The 19,119-nt window shown below is 44.5% G+C and overlaps 1 protein-coding gene across 2 annotated transcripts in view; it reads right to left on the bottom strand.

Moving 5' to 3' along the window:
* The window catches only part of LOC134356069 (L-fucose kinase), a 370,621-nt gene that overhangs the window by 112,096 nt on the left and 239,406 nt on the right, over positions 1-19,119 (bottom strand). For both annotated transcript variants that reach the window (XM_063066612.1, XM_063066613.1), the window contains exons 5-6: positions 6,744-6,869; positions 4,746-4,818 (exon numbers count right to left, since the gene is read on the bottom strand). In XM_063066612.1, the coding sequence (XP_062922682.1) occupies positions 4,746-4,818; positions 6,744-6,869 (199 nt within the window). The remainder of the gene's footprint in view (positions 1-4,745; positions 4,819-6,743; positions 6,870-19,119) is intronic.

The following is a 19,119-nucleotide window of genomic DNA, read 5'->3' as shown; positions in this document are numbered from 1 at the left end:
CAGGTAGCATAAATACTTGAAAAGTCCTGTTTCAGAAACTTAAACACATAATCCAGGCTAAGTTGTGTAGAGTTATTGAATTTAAGCGGGTGAGCACTATCCATCAGATGAGACAGTAACCCCAAGGGCTGCGTTTTGAAGAGAAGGGAAGCTCTTGCGATAATCCCGTGCAATATGGAGGGGGTAGAGCACAGGGTCTGAAAAAGCTGCAGAGACTTCTGAACCCAGACAGCTCCAACATGGGCACTAGCTTTCCCAGCACTACGGGCATTTTCAAAAGGACCCCACCAACCAGGATATACTTTCTTCTCCTTGTACCATCAGGGAAGAGCTACGGGAGCCTGAAGACACACGTTTAGCATTTTAGGAACAGCCTCTTCCCCTCTGCCATAAGATTTCTGAATGGACAACGATCCCGTGAACACTACCTCACTATTTTTGCTCTTTGTTTGCAGCACAACTTGTTTAATTTTATCTATAATGTATATTTCTTATATTAATTTACAGTACTCAGAAGATTAGACATACTGTCAGTGTCCCTGCATCAGGTCAGAAGTCAATGTCATCTTTTCACTCATTTAGAAATAATTTATTTAAGATGACACCACTCCTAACTATTGACTATAAATTGTACTACACCTGAAATCCTCCTCCTGTTCACTGGTCATTTTACCTACAACCTTTTAAAAATGTCCTTAGTTGCATGGCACCAGACATTCTGCAAACAGCCAACATTTCTCTTCTATCAGGGCTGCTTCCTAAAAGCCCTGAAAACTGCAGTTATTAAAACTCTTTTACAAGAGAACAACCTAGATGCCTCAGTAGTTAATAACTACAAGCCTACATCAAATTTACCATGTTTAAGTAAAATCATAGAAAAGGTTGTTTATCAGCAACTTAAAAGTTTTTTGGCTCTAAGCCATGTTTTCCAGTCTGGATTTCGACAACACCACAGCACTGAGACTGTTCTGGTCAGGAACAGTCATTGAAATGACATCCGCTCAAACTATGATGAGGATCAAATTTCAGTTTTGATTTTACTAGATCTTAGTGCTGCTTTTGACACAGTTGACCATGGCATATTACTGGACAGACCATAAAACTGGTGGGACTCTCCGGTACGGTTGAAATTGTATTTACAGGAGAGGGTCTATTTTGTATGGATTGGTAAGCGCTATCTGACCCAACAAAAATAACATGTGGAGTGCCTCAAGGATCCATACTTCTGTTTAACGTATACTGTACGTGCTCCCTGTAGCTTGAATCATGGTAAGCAACAAAATATCTTACCATAATAATGTCGATGACACTCAGATTTATATAACAGTGTCATCGAGTGACTATGGTCCCAAACAATCACTAAAATTCTGTATTGAACAAATCTCTGACTGAATGAGCCAAAATCTCCTCAGTTAAGCAAAGAGAAAACTGAAATAATTCTTTTTGGTGCCAAAAAAGGACAATTAAAAGTCACTGCTTACTTAGAATCCCTGTCTTTACAACCACAAATCAAGCCAAAAACCTTGGTGGTGTGATGGACTCGGACTTAAAATTTTAACTGCCACATTAAGACAATTATAAAGTCAGCCTACAACCATCTTAAAAATATAGCAAGAATTAAAGGGCTTACATCTCAGCAAGATCTAGAAAAACTCGTCCATGCATTTATTTTTAGTAGGTTTGACTACTGTTATGGTGCTTTCTCAGTCTCTGTAAGAAATCTCTCCGACAGCTGCAGTTCACTCAGAATGCTGCTGCCAGAGTCCTCACTAAGACCAAGAAAGTAGAACACATCACTCCAGTTCTCCGATCACTACACTACACTGATTGGTCGAGGGCTAAAAGACATCTCTGATCTCCTGCTGCATTATGAACCTTCCTGAGCTCTCAGGTCATCTGAGGCTGGTCTGTTTACCATCCCCAGAGTCAAAACTACACATGGTGAAGCAGCTTTTAATTACTATGCTCCACATATCTGGAATAACCTTCCAGAGAATCTGAAATCTGCTCCAACTTTAAGCTCTTTTAAAATGAGCGTCAAAACTTTTCTTTTTTGCTGTAGCTTTTAATTAGAATCTCCTGCACTGTCTGTAACTTCTATTTTTCATATTTATTTTTGTGTAATCTTATTCTCTTACATATTGTCTGAAATTTGATGTTTGATTTTTATACTTTGTCTTATGTAAAGCACTTTGAACTGCCTTGTGTTTGAAAAGTGCTATACAAATAAACTTGCTTGCTTGCTTGTACTGCTGCCACAAAACAACAAATTTCACAATATATGCCAGTGATTCTGGTTCAGGGTACAGGTAATTTAGGCGGAAAAGTGGTGGAGTAAAGAAAGGAGAGGGAGTGGCATTTTTGATTAAGTAGAGTGTCACAGCAACAGGCAGAAGTGAAATTACTGAAGAATCATCCAGAGCGGCTTTATACATAGAGCTGAGAAATATGAATGGCATTGTACTATGGGTCCCCAAACAGTCTAAGAAAATGAGGAGAACAAATATGCAGGGAGGTTGTGGAGAGTAAGGTTGGCTTAGTACTGGATTTGATCTTTCCTAATTGCCATACTTTAAGGGTTCAGATGGGTTGGAATTTGTTAAGTGAATTCAGGAAACATCCCTTGGGCAATATAGAGGGGCTCCATTAGGGAGGGGGCAAGGCTCTAACTCCTCTTGGGCAATAGGGCAGGGCGAGTGACTGAGGTAACAGTGGAGGAGCACTTTGGGACCACTGACCGTCGTCCTATAAGTTTTAAATTAGCTACGGAAAAGGACAGAGTTGATCCACAAGTTCACGTTCTGAATTGGGGCAAGGAGTGGAGTGGTGCTGCAGGAACAACCTGGCACTCAACGGCTGTAAGATGAAAGAGCTGATTGTGGACTTCAGAAAGGGTAAGAGGAGGGAAAACAAACCAATCCTCACAAAGGGATCAGAACTGGAGAGAGTGAGCAATTTCAGCTTCCTGGGAGTCAAGATCAATGCGGATCTCAGCTGGTCCCAACATATCAATGCAGCTATAAAGAAGGCAAGGCAGTGGCTATATTTCATTAAGAGTTTGAAGAGATTTGGTTTGTCACCTAATACACTCATAAACTTCTACAGATGTGCCGTGGAGTGCATTCTGACAGGCTACATCATTGTCTGGTATGGGGTGAGGCTACTGCACAGGACTGAAAGAAGCTACAGAAAGTTGTATAATTAGTCGGCTCCATCTTGTGTACTAGCCTCCATGGTATCCAAGACACCTTTGAGGAACAGTACCTCAGAAAGGTGGCGTCCATTATTAAGGATCTCCAGCACCCAGGGCATGCCCTTTTCTCACTGTTACCATCAGGAAGGAGGTACAGAAGCTTGAAGGCACACACTCAGTGATTCAGGAACAGCTTCTTCCCCTCTGCCATCAGATTCCTAAATGGACACTGAACCCATGAACACTACCTCATTTTTAAAAAATATTATTTCTGTTTTTCACTATTTTTAATCTATTTAATATACATATATACTTACTGTATTTGATTTACTTATTTTTTTTTTCCTTTCTATGTTATCATGTATTGCATTGGACTTCTGCTGCTAAGTTAGCAAATTTCACGACACATGCCGGTGATAATGAACCTGATTCTGATTCTGCCCATTCATCTTTCTCTATCCCATCATCCAGGAACTCAGAGTCTTTCCAGGTGAATCATCATTTTGTGTGTATTCCTCAAGATTTCCAGAATCTGCAGAATCTCTTGTGTTGTAATTGCATCTCATTAATTCACTCTATCAGAGAAACTCCTACCTCTACTTCTGCTCCCAAGACTAATGTGTTTCTCTCTCTCCCTTTGTTGTTGGAGCATCTTGGGCCAGGGTCTTTCCACAGATGTTACCTGACCAGCATTTTCTGTCTTTATGTCGGAACAAGAAGTCAGTGATCAGAGCGACTGGGTTTAGAAGTGTAGGGTGGGAGTAGGTCTCAGAAACAGGATTGTCCCATTGCTGACTAAAACTTGGGATCAACTAGAAATGAGAACCTCCTGACACAGCACCACCATGGGGATCCCTGGGAAGGCATAGTGACTGGACAACCACCAGTGGAGATGGTTTAGAATGGCCTTCTACCTTCCATCCCCCACCCCACCCGAACTCCACCACAGCAAACTGCACAAGTCTCTCAGTAGTGCAGCTAGTGCAGTTTAACTTTAGCAGCAAATGCTCCTGATAAGCCTTGCTTAACAGAAGACATTGTTCATGCATATCCTATGTATCAATCGCCTTACATGTTCTAGTGCACTCTCATATAGTTCTGGCCTTAAGGTCTATGGGAATCCCTTCTCACAGGAGAGCACTGTGTGCAGTTCAGTGGGTTTTGTAGATCACACAGAATGACTTAATTTGCATGAAATAAGAACAATCATTCACCATTGTAGTGCACAACAATGTGAAACCATTTGTGAGCTTCCAGCATAAGAAATGCTTCTTTGTTTCCTGTGGGTTAGCTGAAGTTGGTTGGCTTGGTGGGCTCTCCAGAGCCAATGAGACTGGATTTATCTAGCAAATCCTGCATGTCATACTCAGACAGCGGCTGTGATGGATTGTATCATTTATCAATATGCACTAAGGTTTAGGCTTTTGGCCAAGTGTGACAACAGCATATATAAAGCTGTCTCTTGGTGATTCTTTACATTTGAGATGTGGTTTGTTAATTAAATGGTGCAGTTAGTTATGGCCTCTTTACACAATACTTTTGGGTTCATTACCTGGGTAGGAGGGCACAGTCAGGATCATATCTGTGCTGCAGACCCATACACCCGGCGGACTGCCTGGTCCCAGCTGTAATAAACAATAACATCAACCTGTTAGGAAGCACTTTGTGCAAATTCTATAGACTTCTTCATCAGTATGTGGCTCAACCTCAGTTTCAACTTCCCATCTACTTTCCCTTTAAGATTCACTCAATACTGAACAAATCTACTAGAAGCCTCTTCAGTCTAGGCTGACACACCCCATCAATTTGCTGTTGCTTTATGTAAAATTCTCTTGGATCCAGTGAGGAATATAGTACCTCGGACAGCCCAGCAGAATCAGCAAGCACTAAATCATAAAAAGCACAAGGCCTTTGGTCTGATTATAAACACAAGAGATTCTGCAGATGCTGGAAGTCAAGAGTAAGCCTTTGGTTTGTTCACAACAGGCAGGATTTCCTGATGGCTACTCATTGTAATTCCGCTTCCCATTCCCATTCCAACATGTCGGTCCACAGCCTCCACTACTGCCACAATGATGCCACTTTCAGCTTGGAAGAGTAACACCTCATATTCTGTCTGGGTAGTCTCTAATTTGATGGTACGTATCAAGTTTTCTAACTTCTGGTATTTTTCTCCCAGCTCCCCTTCTCTCTTTTTCTATTGCCCATTCTGGCTCCCATCTTACCCCTTTTCTTCTTCTGACCTATTCATCACCTCCATCTGGTGCCCTTTCTCCCATGGTCCACTCACCTCTCCTATTCTCCTTCAGCCCTTTAGCTTTCCATCTATCACCTCCCAGCTTCTGACTTCATTCCCCCTCCACCACACAGCAACCTTACCTTTCACCTGGTTTCACGTATCACCTGCAGCTTCTTCTCCCTCCCCCGCTCCACCTTCTTCCTCCTTCCTGTCCAGTCCCGGACAGGGGTCTCTGCTCACAATATTGACTGTGTATTCTCCTCTGTAGATGCTGCCTGACCTGTTGAATTCCTCCAGCATTGACCTCACCGGGGGGGGGGGGGTGCAGGATTGATTTTACAAATCCTGGCCTGGGAAAAGGGAAGCTGAATGACAACTGATAATTCCCAAGTCCCCTTCTTTAGAGGCTGGGTGAGAACTAGGGTTGGTTTGACTTTCAATGGCCCATAATAAAGCTGCCAGCCCAGGCCTCCACATGAAGACCGACTCCTTGAGTGGAGTATGTGGTACCCGCAAGAGTCCCAACACATCCAGGATTCTCTCCAGAATCACTGGCGGCAACTGAAGGCATTTCTCTACAGGTGTGGAAATCCCAGATTTCCTGGCAGATGTTCTCTCAACATTTGAATTCTAGCAGCAGTGTGAATTCCCTACAATTTCCACCCCATACTCCAGGGTAATAGCTCACTATGCAATTAGACCTGGTGTAAGAACTCCATTCATTTCAATGGAGCGAGGAAGGTATTAATGAATTGAGTTCAACATTAAATTTATTTTAAGTGGTTAAATGGTTTTCTTTGCAACTCTGATAATTCTTAATTTTCTTTTAATTGATTGCATAATTCTTTCAAATACACACCTTTTGCTATCTCTGAATGCCAGAATTTAATCAGCATTTCTGCTTGTTCGAAGTCAGCTACGTGATGGAATTTACAGTAAATCCGAAACAATGAAGTAAATTCTTACTGGGAGATTATGCTCAAGTCAAACGTGGCCTCAACAGACAGGTGAGCAGTGGGCATGATCAAAATCCTGCTATCAGAACGTTAAGGAATGGAAAAATCTGAGGTGAAATTCACCCACAAACATATCATGAATTTGCAGACTGCTTCATGCAACAGATGAGAACTTAGGTACTTTCCATTTTGCACCTGCCTATTTGCTTACATGTATACACAGAATCTCAACCCCTTTTCCATCTACCGTTCCTGGTTTCTCACCATTGAATAAAACTCAGCCAACATACTTGGAGTTAATGTGGATGACTGCATACCTTCTCCTTTTACCTGGAGTCATTGACAAGTAACTGACCTTATGTGTCATAATGTGCAGCAGAACATCGATGTTACAGACTAGGGCCTCTGCACTGCCCGTGGGGTTTTTCAACGGGAAGCAGGTAAATGAGCGGCCACAGTCATCAAAAGGAAAGTCTCGACCCTGCACATGAAAACAGAGAGAAAAGAGACAAAACACTTTAATATCTCAGCTTAAGTTAGAAAACAGGGATTTCTTTAGCTAGAGGTTGCTGAATCTGTGGAATTTTTTGCCACAGATGGCTGTGGAGGCCAAGTCACTGGGTATATTTAAGCAGAGGTCAATAGGTTCTTGATTGGTCAAGGCATCAAAAGTTATGGGGAAAAGGCAGGAGAATAGTGGGAGTATATAATTATATATAGTTATATGTTATATGGTTGATAGGGTCAAGAGGGATAGCAAATCAGCCACGATGGAATAGTGGAGCAGACTTGATGGACCAAATAGCCTAATTCTGCTCCTATATCTTATAGGCTTATGATCTAAGCTTTGTTTTTGTTCTGAAATCAGCTGTTGCTAGGACATGGTCTCCAAAGAATGTTGCAGTGTTTCCATTTCTTATCTGAGTCGACATCCACATTTGTGAGCTTGAGGGGGAGAAGAAAACAGCCACAATTAGGAGCAAGGACACAGAAAGGCAATAACTGGGGCAAGGGCAGAGTGGGAACAATATCTGGGAATGGGACAGGGATAAAGCTGGGAAGTAGAGGCTGATACAGTCTTTATTGGACATTCCACACTTCATTTTGGAAGGACGCCATTCAGCCCATCCCTATTAGTTCTTAGAGCATTCCCCCAATAATATTCCTGCAACCAACCCTCTCACATTCCTGTTGACTCTACTCCAATTCTGCCACAACCGATCAACATCAGGGCTGATTTAGAGCAGCCAGTCACCTACCAACAACCCCTTGGGAGAAGCACCCAGGGAGAACTGTGGTCATAGGAAGAATGTGCAGACTCCACCCACACACCATTGGAGGTTACACGTGAACCTGGGGACAGCAGCAGCACACACAAAATTCTGGAGGAACGCAGCAGGTCAGGCAGCATCTATGGAGAAGAATGGTCCTGACAATAGACAATAGACAATAGGTGCAGAAGTGACGAAGGGTCTTGGCCCTAAACGTTAACTCTTTATTCTCTTCCATCGATGCTGCCTGACCTGCTGAGTTCCTCCAGCATTTTGTGTGTTACCCTGCGGCAGTAGCACTACCTGCTACATTTGTGCCATTTGTAACACTCCCCCCCCCTGCCATTCTGGCAGGTATTATGGGACTGTAATCAGATACTGGAATTCCTGCTGTTTCTCTTTTGCCCTCAATGCCAGTGCATTGAGGTTAACTGTAGCATGTCTGTTAGCACTAACTAGTCCTGCACTGGTTAAGGACTGAACCTGCAGCAAGGTGTGCTGGCATCTGTTGCTCAATAGTAATCTCATGACTGCAGCTGAAAAAGTAACTGGACCAATGCCATTCTACAATCTCCTTCTCATCTATTGTTCCTGACTCTCTACTGTTCAATGATGCAGAATATAACACATAGATTTCTGAACGGTTCATGAACAATAGACCATCATTCCATTACATTGCACTATTTATTTTTGTAATTTATAGTTTTTATTTTTCTGCACTGTACTAATCCTGCAAAACAACAAATTTCACATCATATGCACTCAGCGGCCATTTTGTTAGCTACCTCTTGTACCTAATAAAGTGGCCACTGAGTGTATGTTCATGATCTTCTGCTGTTGTAGCCAATTCACTTCAAGGTTTGACGTGTTATGTGTTCAGAGATGCTTTTCTGCCCACCACTATTGTAATGTGTAGTTATTTGAGTTACTGTTGTCTTCCTGGCAGTCTGAATCAGTCTGCCCATTCTCCTCTGACCTCTCTTATTAACAAGGCATTTTAGCCTACAGTACTGCTGCTCATTGGTGGTTTTTTTTCTCTGTAAACTCTAGAGAATGTTTTGTGCGAAAATCCCAGGAGATAAGCAGTTTATGAGATACTCACACCACCCCATCTGGCACCAACAATCATTCCATGATCAAAGTCACTTAGATCACATTTCTTTCCCATTCTGATGCTTGGTTTGAACAACAACTGAACCACTGGACCATGCCCACCTGCTTTTATGCACTAAGTTGTTGCCACATGATTGGCTGATTAGATATTGCATTAACGAGCAGGTGTACAGGTGTAACTAATAAAGTGGCCATTGAATGTAAGTCAGTGATAATAAATCTGAATCTGTTGAGAATTCTGTATTAAAGATATGCTGCCTTTCAATGAGAAATTAGATTAATGTTATCAAGTGGATGTAACAATGTTCCTTTACTTAACTCGCAGTCAACATCACCAAAACAGATTGCTGCTTGCAGGACCTTCCTGAGGGGAAAATTGTGTGACATTTCCCCAGAAAACAACGGTGACCACATTTAATATCAAAATTAATTCATTAGCTGAAAAATGTGACAGGATGTACTGAATAATATACACAGTAAATGCACATTTGTTCAATCCTACTGATTCCTTTAACTACTTAGCTATTGACAGATATCTAATGACTTTGATGGCTTCAAAGTTAAACAGCTCCCTAGTCATGCAAAGTGAATTGCCTATCCTGGTGGTTTTGAGGATTCAATGCGCTGAGTGATTAGCTTTCCTCCAGCTAACAGGACCAATTGCTGAGGAGAGACTCAAGAGCTTGCTGACTCTGACATGACGTTTATTGTACAGTCACTTTATTAACCTGGGCAGCTGCCAAACACCAACCACCTTTCCTCAGCTTTAATGAGACACACAATTTGACATTTACTGCATAGTGCCCAGCATAAAATACAGCCCACTCAATGGAGTTTTATAGGAGGAGTTGAAAAGTCTCTTCAGAGGCACTGACCCCAAATAAATAAGGGATGCTCATAGTGAGCTGAACTTCTAGGATTTCTCTCAACATTTCAGGGGATAAAAATGGTATGTTTTGGAGCAGGCATTTGTACAGACCTGGCATGGAAACATCATTGCCCAAGTGCGGAAAAGCCCAGACCATCACAGGAAAAGTCCTCCCCACCATTGAACACATCTACAAGGAACACTGTATGTCAGAAGAAAACTGTATCATCAAGGATCCCCACCATCCAGGCCATGCTCTTTATTTGCTGCTGCCTTCTGGAAGGAGGTACAGAAGCCTCAGGTCCCACCCCACCAGGTTCAGGGACAGTTATTACCCTATAACCATCAGGCTCTTGAACTGGTATGGATAATTTCACTCACCTCAACTCTGAAGTTATTCTACAACCTACAGACTCTCTTTCAAAGATTCCACAACTCATCTTCTCAGGTTTTACTCATCTATCTATCTACTACTTGGGTTTTTTTGTGTTTGCACAGTTTGTCTTTTTTTGCACTTTGGTTTTGTGTCAGCATTTGTGTGTAGTTTCATAGTATTTCTTTGTTCTGCAATGCCTGCAAGAAAATGAATCACAGGATGGCATAGACATACTTGAATAATAAATTTACTTTGAACCTTGAGGCCAAGTTAGATCCACGAAGGATCCACTAGAGGGGCTGGGGAACTCCAGCTGGTCTCTGCATTCTTGGATCCCCGAGAGGAACACAACTCTCAATGCCAACCTCTCCCAGTGACTCCTTACTGCTTAAAGAGAGAAGACTTGTGTGGTTTCACTAGAATGAATAACCGTCAACTCCACAAATAGGAAAGCCCAGTAATATATCTTTAAAATGGAATTGGATACTTACTGGGGAGACAAAAGTATGCAGGGCCAAGGGAAAAAAGAGGGAGAATGAGAATGGTGAGAATGCTTTTCTGGGAGCCACTGTAGCCTTGATGACCCAAATGGCCTTCTTCTGTGCCATAAGATTTCAATGATTTCATAACTGCGCATTTCTTACAGGTGAATATTGACTGAATTAGGAAATGTCAAGTTGGTGAACTTAATATTAAATCAGTTAAGTACAGCAAAATTAAAGGGTGCAGAGTGATGGTAAGAAAAAAAAGTAGAGAAAAGAAAATTAAAGAAAAACAAGTTCATATTTAAAACCTTCAGCCATTATTAAAAATTTATCCAAAGCTATGAGACTCCAAACTTGCAGAGTTAATTTTCAGTACCAGAAAGGATGTAGGTAATAACACTGTACTTACTCTGGAATGGCCAAGTTATAAGTTTTCCAGCATCTGCAGTTTTTTTTTGTCACTTCTGAAGTATTCATGGCAAGATCGAGGTATTCAATGCTTGGAACAACATTTGTGAGATATCGTTATTGTATAGCTTTTGGAAACACACAGCACCTATGAGGGAATGTTACCGATTGTGTGTTTAAGCTCACTGGAGGTGACAGTCTGATAATGCGGACAATGGAGCATAAGCTTCGTTAGTCTCATAATTATTTTTCCTACAAAATTCACTTCAAATGCTAGCTTCTAGCCAGATCATGATTTAAAAGCAAACCCAAAGATCAACATCAAGTTTGACTGAGTGTTCTGGGGAGAGGACAAAGAGTAGATTCTTTTTGAAAATAGCCATTAGAGAGTTGATGGAATGAATGGCCTTGTTCTGTGATATAACCATTCTGTGATTTAGAATCAGAATCAGATTATATTATCACTGACATAAGACATGAAATTTATTTTGCAACATCGATATATTACAAAATAAATGATTAGTGCAAAAAAAGGAATAATGAGGTAGTGCTCATAGCTTCAGACAGTTCAAAATTTGATAGTGTAGGGGTAGAAGCTGTTCTTAAATTGTTGAGTGCATGTCTTAAGGCTCCAGTAACTCCTTCCTGATGGTTGTAGGAGAAGAGGACTTGAGCTGGGTGGTCAGGGTTCTCAACGGTAGCTACTGTCTTCCTGAGGCACTGTGGCTTGGAGATGTCCTCAGTGGTGGGTAGGCTGGTGCCAGCAGAGCCCGGAGCCTCTTGTGATGCTGTGCATTGAGGCTCCATACCTGGCAGTGATGCAACCCGTCAGAATGCTCGCCACCAAACATCTGAAGAAGTTTTTTGAGACTCTTTGGTAACATACCAAATCTTTTCAAACTCATAATGAATTAGAGCCACTGGCATACTTTCCAATGTGCTGGGCCCAGGACAGATCCTATGAAATGTTTACACCCAGGAATTTGAAGCTGTTTATCCTCTTCACTGTTGACCCCTCAATGTGGATTGATGAGTTTCTCCTGACCTCCCCTCCCAATTCTTTGCTCTCGCTGACATTGAGGGTGAGGTTGTTGTTATGACACCACTCAACCAGCTGATCTAACACACTCCTGTACGACAGTGGCGTTATTGGCAAATTTATAAATGCCATTTGAGTTGTGCTTAGCTGCAGTTATGAGATAAAGGAAGTAAAGCAGTGGGCTAAGCACACGCTATTCAGGTGCACCTGTATTCATTGTCAGCAAGGTGGAGATGTTGCTACCATCCCACACTGACCGTGGTCTCCTAATAAAGACATCAAGAATTCACTCACACAGGGAGGTACAGATGCCCAGGTGTTAATGCTTGGTTATTAGCACTGAGGGAATGATGCTGTACAACTAGAAGTGCTTGTCTGGCACAGGAATGAGTTCTAAATATTCCTGGATAGAAGGAAATCAGGGAGGATAGGAAGGGAAGAAAGAAGGGCAAGACCCAGTAATGACAAAGGAAAATATTGCAGGGATGGACAGGAAAGATGGCTGGAATAAAGAAGGACAAAGTCAATGGACATGCATCCATTCATCATACCTGATATCTCCAAGGATCACATACTGTATCCTCTATTTTCCCACCAACTACATGTTGTTGTTTGTTAACATTAGTCGAAAACTAGGCATATTTTTCTCACAGTGTGCAGTGTAATAGTGTGTGATTGTTTTAGTTGCTTTTCTTGTGTTCGCAAGATCCTGGTAATGTGGGATGCTGCACATCTGATTCACTATTTTACTGTTGAACAGCGGGGAGAGGGGGCACATCCTGGAGGAGCTGCATGTTTCGGTCGTAGTAAGAACTAGGTCTTAAACCACAGTATTGCCTGTCTGCAGATGCCGAGGAGAGAGGTGTCAGAGTCAGTGCGCTCCACCGGAATGCCAGAGGTGGTGTGGTATGGCGTCCATGCTGGAGTTGGTGCTGCTCTCCAGAGTCTGCACAGCAGAAGACAATATGTATCGTGTTCGACTGCAGACTACTGCAACGTTCATGGTCTCAGGGACTTGGACTAGATTTCTTTTTGAGTGACTGTAATTTACTGCTGTCTTATATCAGCTATATGTGTCTTGTACTGTGTTTTCACCTCGGCCCCAGAGTAACGCTGTCTCGTTCGGCTGTATTCATCGGTATTCATGCATGGTTCAATGACTTGAACTTGAATTAAACTTGAACTCCATCTCTCTCTAACTCGCCATTGTTCCTGAACTATCAGACTGCTATTGCAACCTGCACTAGCAGATGAGCAGAAATATCCTCCAACTGGGAAGACCAAGCTCACTGTATTCAGACCCTGTCACAAACTGTGCTCCCTAGCCACCTGGCCCATTCCTCTCATTGGTAAGATCTGAAATTTGAGCTGCACACACTAAGTTATGCATGACCCAAACACATTCTATGTTTTTTAATGACTGCTTTGCACTCTGTTTGCGATGACCACCTGAGTTCCTACCCGCAACTTTTTTCCACATTCCCACACTGACCTGTCCATCCTTGGCCTTCTCCACAGCCGGGGTGAGGCCAAACACATGGTAGCAGAACAAACCTCATATTCCACCTTGGTCGTCTACAACCCATTGGTATGAACTTTGAATTTTTCCAGTTTCAGGTAACACACATCCTTTGTGTTCCTTTCTCTCTCCCCCTATGATCCATCCAGATTCTCTCAACTACCCCTTTTCCAAAAGCAACCCCCTCCCTCATCCCATTACAGTTTCTTTCCCTCCCCCCCACTGATTCCCTCTGTCCATTATCCCTCCCTTATCTGCCTTCCTTACTCATCAGATGATAGAATCTGAAGTCCATTATCATCTCCACTTATCTGGCCTCCTCCCCACCTGGTCACACCTGCCTATCAACACCCTCCATACTTGGTTCCACCTGTCACCTGCCAGCTCCTGCCCATCGACCCCCCCCACCTTGCCTCTTTATACTAGCCCTCTCTCCTCTGCACTCCCAGTCCTGACGCAGGGTGTTGACTGAAATGTTGACTATTTCTCTGCCTGGAACTTGCTGGTCTCCAAGAACAGTGAGATGTCTGTAGGGAATGTTGCTGACTGGCACACTCTGGACTGCAAGAGTACATGCTGAAGGACGTACTGAACCTAAGCTCCTTCTGCTAACACACATGAAGGGGCTGAGGTGGCTGGGAAAGCCCCTCAAGCATTGAAACTTATCACCCCAGGGGGCTACAAGGATGGCTACAAATTTAAAGCTTTAAAAGAAAAGTTAATTCTACTGAATCTGGTGACTATGGGTATGAAAGTTTTGCACTGTTTTTATTCTATTGTATATTTTTTTATCATGAATAAAGTTTTTTAAAATAAATAATCCTCTGTCACCATGGGTATAGCCTCACCTGCTGAGTTCCTCTAGCAGTTTGTTTTCCTGCTCTAGATTCTAGCATCTCCAGTCTCTTGCGTTTGCACACAAGCTCATGTGAGGAGCCCTCTGGGATATATTATCTCAAGATTGCAGCACTGGTCTCTGCAGTCATTACTGCAATGCCCCATCCTCTCTGAGGATTCTCCATCCTGGAACATTGCGTTGCCAGACCTGCCACAATGTCATGTCCCCATGTGGTCAACAATAAACCCATCTGGTTTAGCACACATTCAAAGAGATGTAATCTAGTCTTGCATTGTCCATCTCCTTAACATGCCCATGTCAACTCTGCCTACTGGGATCACCTAATTTTCCTTATATATTTGACTCCTTTCCAACCACTCTGTGCGCCATTGCACTCCAAACTCCTGAGCACATCTCCCTGCAAGGACGTTGACCCTAATCTGGATCAAGTGCCAACTGTCCTGCTTGGACAGATCCCAATATTTCTCAAAAAAAATCTAAGGTCCTCCCTCCTACACCATCCTTTAGCCACATATTCTTTAGATTTTAGATTAGATCATGAGGACACTCAGTCCTCGTTTATTGTCATTTAGAAATGCATGCATTAAGAAATGATACAATGCTCCTCCAGAGTGATATCACAAAAAAAACAGAACAAACCAAAGACTAACACTGACAAGACCACATAAGTATAACAATATAGTTACAGCAGCGCAATGCAATACCATAATTTGATAAAGAACAGACCATGAGCACTGTAAAAAAAAGTCTCAAAGTTCCGATCGACTCCTGATAGTCCCGATAGCAGGCGGCAAAAGGGAGAAACTCTCTCTGTCATAAACCTCCAGGCGCCCACAACTGCCGATGCATTGGAAGCACCTGACCACAGCCGACACTGAGTCCATCCGAAAACTTAGAGCCTCTGACCAGCCCCTCCGACACAGCATCTCCAAGCACAACCCTATGCCGAGCGCTTCGACCCCACCCCGGCTGCCGAGCAACAAGCAAAGCCAAGGACTCGGGGCCTTCCCCTCCGGAGATTCTGGATCACACAGTAGCAGCGGCAGTGAAGCAGGCATTTCAGAAGTTTCTCCAGATGTTCCTCCGTGCTCTCACGTCTGTCTCCATCAATTCAGGATTGTGCACGGCACCCTACTTGACAGATTACAGATATCATTCACTGGAGAGGCCGCGCGCGCTGCGTCACGCCGCCATCTTCTCCTCCTCCTATTCATATTCATCTCATTTACTCCTATTCTCACTAGCAAATGCCACTAGAAGTAATCCAGATATTACAATCAGAAGTCCTGGTTCCCCTAACTTCTGGTAATTTACCCCCCCTCTCTTTTTTCATTCCCCATTCCGGTTACCCCCTCTCCCCTTTCTTTTCTTATCAGCTCCCTCTGGTGTCCCTTCTCCTTCCCTTTCTTCCATGGTCCACTCTCCTTCCCTATCAGATTCCTCCTTCTTCTTTACCTCTTCCAACTATCACTTCCCAGCTTCTCACTTCATCACACCTCCCTCACCTGGTCTAACCTATCACACTAGCTTGTGTTCCTTCCTCTCTCCAGCTGCTTATTCAGCCTTCTTCGTACTTCCTTTCCAGTCCTGATGAAAGGTCTCAGGCCAAAATGTCCACTGTTCATTCCCCTCCATAGATGCTGCCTGACCTGCTGAGTTCCTCCAGCATTTTGTGTCTTAACCTTTCAGTTTACTTGTGTTACTAGTACCAATGTCAACCAGAACCACCCCTTTTAGAACACCCTGAGGCTGCTTGGAGACATCCCTGACTCTGGCACCAGGGAGGTACGTATTATTTGAGACACAAGAGATTCTGCAGATGCTGGAAATCTTGAGTAACATAAACAAAATGCTGGAGGAACTCAGCAGGTCAGGCAGAATCTATGGAGGAAAATGGAGACCTGTTGTTTCGGGCTGAGACGCTTATCAGGACTGGAAAGGAAGAGTGGTGAGAAGCCGGAATAAAAAGTTGGGAAGAGGAGCACAAGCTGACATGGGACAGGTGAGTGTAGGTGATGGGGAAGGTGGGTGGGTGGCTGAGGGTGGATGAAAGGGAATAATGTGAGAAATGAGGAGGTAAAAGGTGGAAGGGGTGAAGGCTGAGGAAGAAACAATCTGATATGTGAGGACAGTAGACCATGGAATATAGAGCAGATGTGTGGGGGGAACATGGGAAGTCTGATCTGAGATACTTCTGGTCCCCTTACAGTCAAGTCCCCTGGCATTTTAGCTGTCGTCATCCTCCCTACACCATTTTTCCTGTTGTTGCTCCTCCCCATGCAATGCTGCAGAGCTCTTTGACAAGGGGGCTCCTGCACCACCTTGCTGGGCTGCAGCTGGATGCACACACAGTGTTGGCTGGGACACTGGACGTGTCTCTGAGTTCCCACATGTACAAGGGCAGCAAACACGTTGCTTTCTCCTATCATAGATGACCTTTGAATTATGAAGAGGGTAACCAATTAAGCTAGGAGACAGAGGGCTGTAAATTTGATGCAGCATACAAAGAAGCTCGAGGAACTCAGCGAGTCAGAATCCGAATTAGGTGGGTGGGTGAAACATGCTGTCGGGATAGAACGGGCAGAGACATTAGGTGGGTGGGTGAAACATGCTGTCGGGATAGAACAGGCAGAGACATTAGGTGGGTGGGTGAAACATGCTGTCGGGATAGAACAGGCAGAGACATTAGGTGGGTGGGTGAAACATGCTGTCGGGATAGAACAGGCAGAGACATTAGGTGGGTGGGTGAAACATGCTGTCGGGATAGAACGGGCAGAGACATTAGGTGGGTGGGTGAAACATGCTGTCGGGATAGAACAGGCAGAGACATTAGGTGGGTGGGTGAAACATGCTGTCGGGATAGAACGGGCAGAGACATTAGGTGGGTGGGTGAAACATGCTGTCGGGATAGAACGGGCAGAGACATTAGGTGGGTGGGTGAAACATGCTGTCGGGATAGAACGGGCAGAGACATTAGGTGGGTGGGTGAAACATGCTGTCGGGATAGAACAGGCAGAGACATTAGGTGGGTGGGTGAAACATGCTGTCGGGATAGAACAGGCAGAGACATTAGGTGGGTGGGTGAAACATGCTGTCGGGATAGAACGGGCAGAGACATTAGGTGGGTGGGTGAAACATGCTGTCGGGATAGAACGGGCAGAGACATTAGGTGGGTGGGTGAAACATGCTGTCGGGATAGAACAGGCAGAGACATTAGGTGGGTGGGTGAAACATGCTGTTGGGATAGAACGGGCAGAGACATTAGGTGGGTGGGTGAAACATGCTGTCGGGATAGAACGGGCAGAGACATTAGGTGGGTGGGTGAAACATGCTGTCGGGATAGAACGGGCAGAGACATTAGGTGGGTGGGTGAAACATGCTGTCGGGATAGAACGGGCAGAGACATTAGGTGGGTGGGTGAAACATGCTGTCGGGATAGAACAGGCAGAGACATTAGGTGGGTGGGTGAAACATGCTGTCGGGATAGAACAGGCAGAGACATTAGGTGGGTGGGTGAAACATGCTGTCGGGATAGAACAGGCAGAGACATTAGGTGGGTGGGTGAAACATGCTGTCGGGATAGAACAGGCAGAGACATTAGGTGGGTGGGTGAAACATGCTGTCGGGATAGAACGGGCAGAGACATTAGGTGGGTGGGTGAAACATGCTGTCGGGATAGAACGGGCAGAGACATTAGGTGGGTGGGTGAAACATGCTGTCGGGATAGAACGGGCAGAGACATTAGGTGGGTGGGTGAAACATGCTGTCGGGATAGAACGGGCAGAGACATTAGGTGGGTGGGTGAAACATGCTGTCGGGATAGAACGGGCAGAGACATTAGGTGGGTGGGTGAAACATGCTGTCGGGATAGAACGGGCAGAGACATTAGGTGGGTGGGTGAAACATGCTGTCGGGATAGAACGGGCAGAGACATCAGGTGGGTGGGTGAAACATGCTGTCGGGATAGAACGGGCAGAGACATCAGGTGGGTGGGTGAAACATGCTGTCGGGATAGAACGGGCAGAGACATCAGGTGGGTGGGTGAAACATGCTGTCGGGATAGAACGGGCAGAGACATCAGGTGGGTGGGTGAAACATGCTGTCGGGATAGAACGGGCAGAGACATCAGGTGGGTGGGTGAAACATGCTGTCGGGATAGAACGGGCAGAGACATCAGGTGGGTGGGTGAAACATGCTGTCGGGATAGAACGGGCAGAGACATCAGGTGGGTGGGTGAAACATGCTGTCGGGATAGAACGGGCAGAGACATCAGGTGGGTGGGTGAAACATGCTGTCGGGATAGAACGGGCAGAGACATCAGGTGGGTGGGTGAAACATGCTGTCGGGATAGAACGGGCAGAGACATCAGGTGGGTGGGTGAAACATGCTGTCGGGATAGAACGGGCAGAGACATCAGGTGGGTGGGTGAAACATGCTGTCGGGATAGAACGGGCAGAGACATCAGGTGGGTGGGTGAAACATGCTGTCGGGATAGAACGGGCAGAGACATCAGGTGGGTGGGTGAAACATGCTGTCGGGATAGAACGGGCAGAGACATCAGGTGGGTGGGTGAAACATGCTGTCGGGATAGAACGGGCAGAGACATCAGGTGGGTGGGTGAAACATGCTGTCGGGATAGAACGGGCAGAGACATCAGGTGGGTGGGTGAAACATGCTGTCGGGATAGAACGGGCAGAGACATCAGGTGGGTGGGTGAAACATGCTGTCGGGATAGAACGGGCAGAGACATCAGGTGGGTGGGTGAAACATGCTGTCGGGATAGAACAGGCAGA

Source organism: Mobula hypostoma, chromosome 14 (genome assembly GCF_963921235.1).
Source record: "Mobula hypostoma chromosome 14, sMobHyp1.1, whole genome shotgun sequence".
In the NCBI taxonomy this organism is placed as follows: Eukaryota; Metazoa; Chordata; class Chondrichthyes; order Myliobatiformes; family Myliobatidae; genus Mobula; species Mobula hypostoma.
Note: the sequence above shows the minus strand (reverse complement) of the source record. Positions and strands in the feature narration are given on the sequence as shown.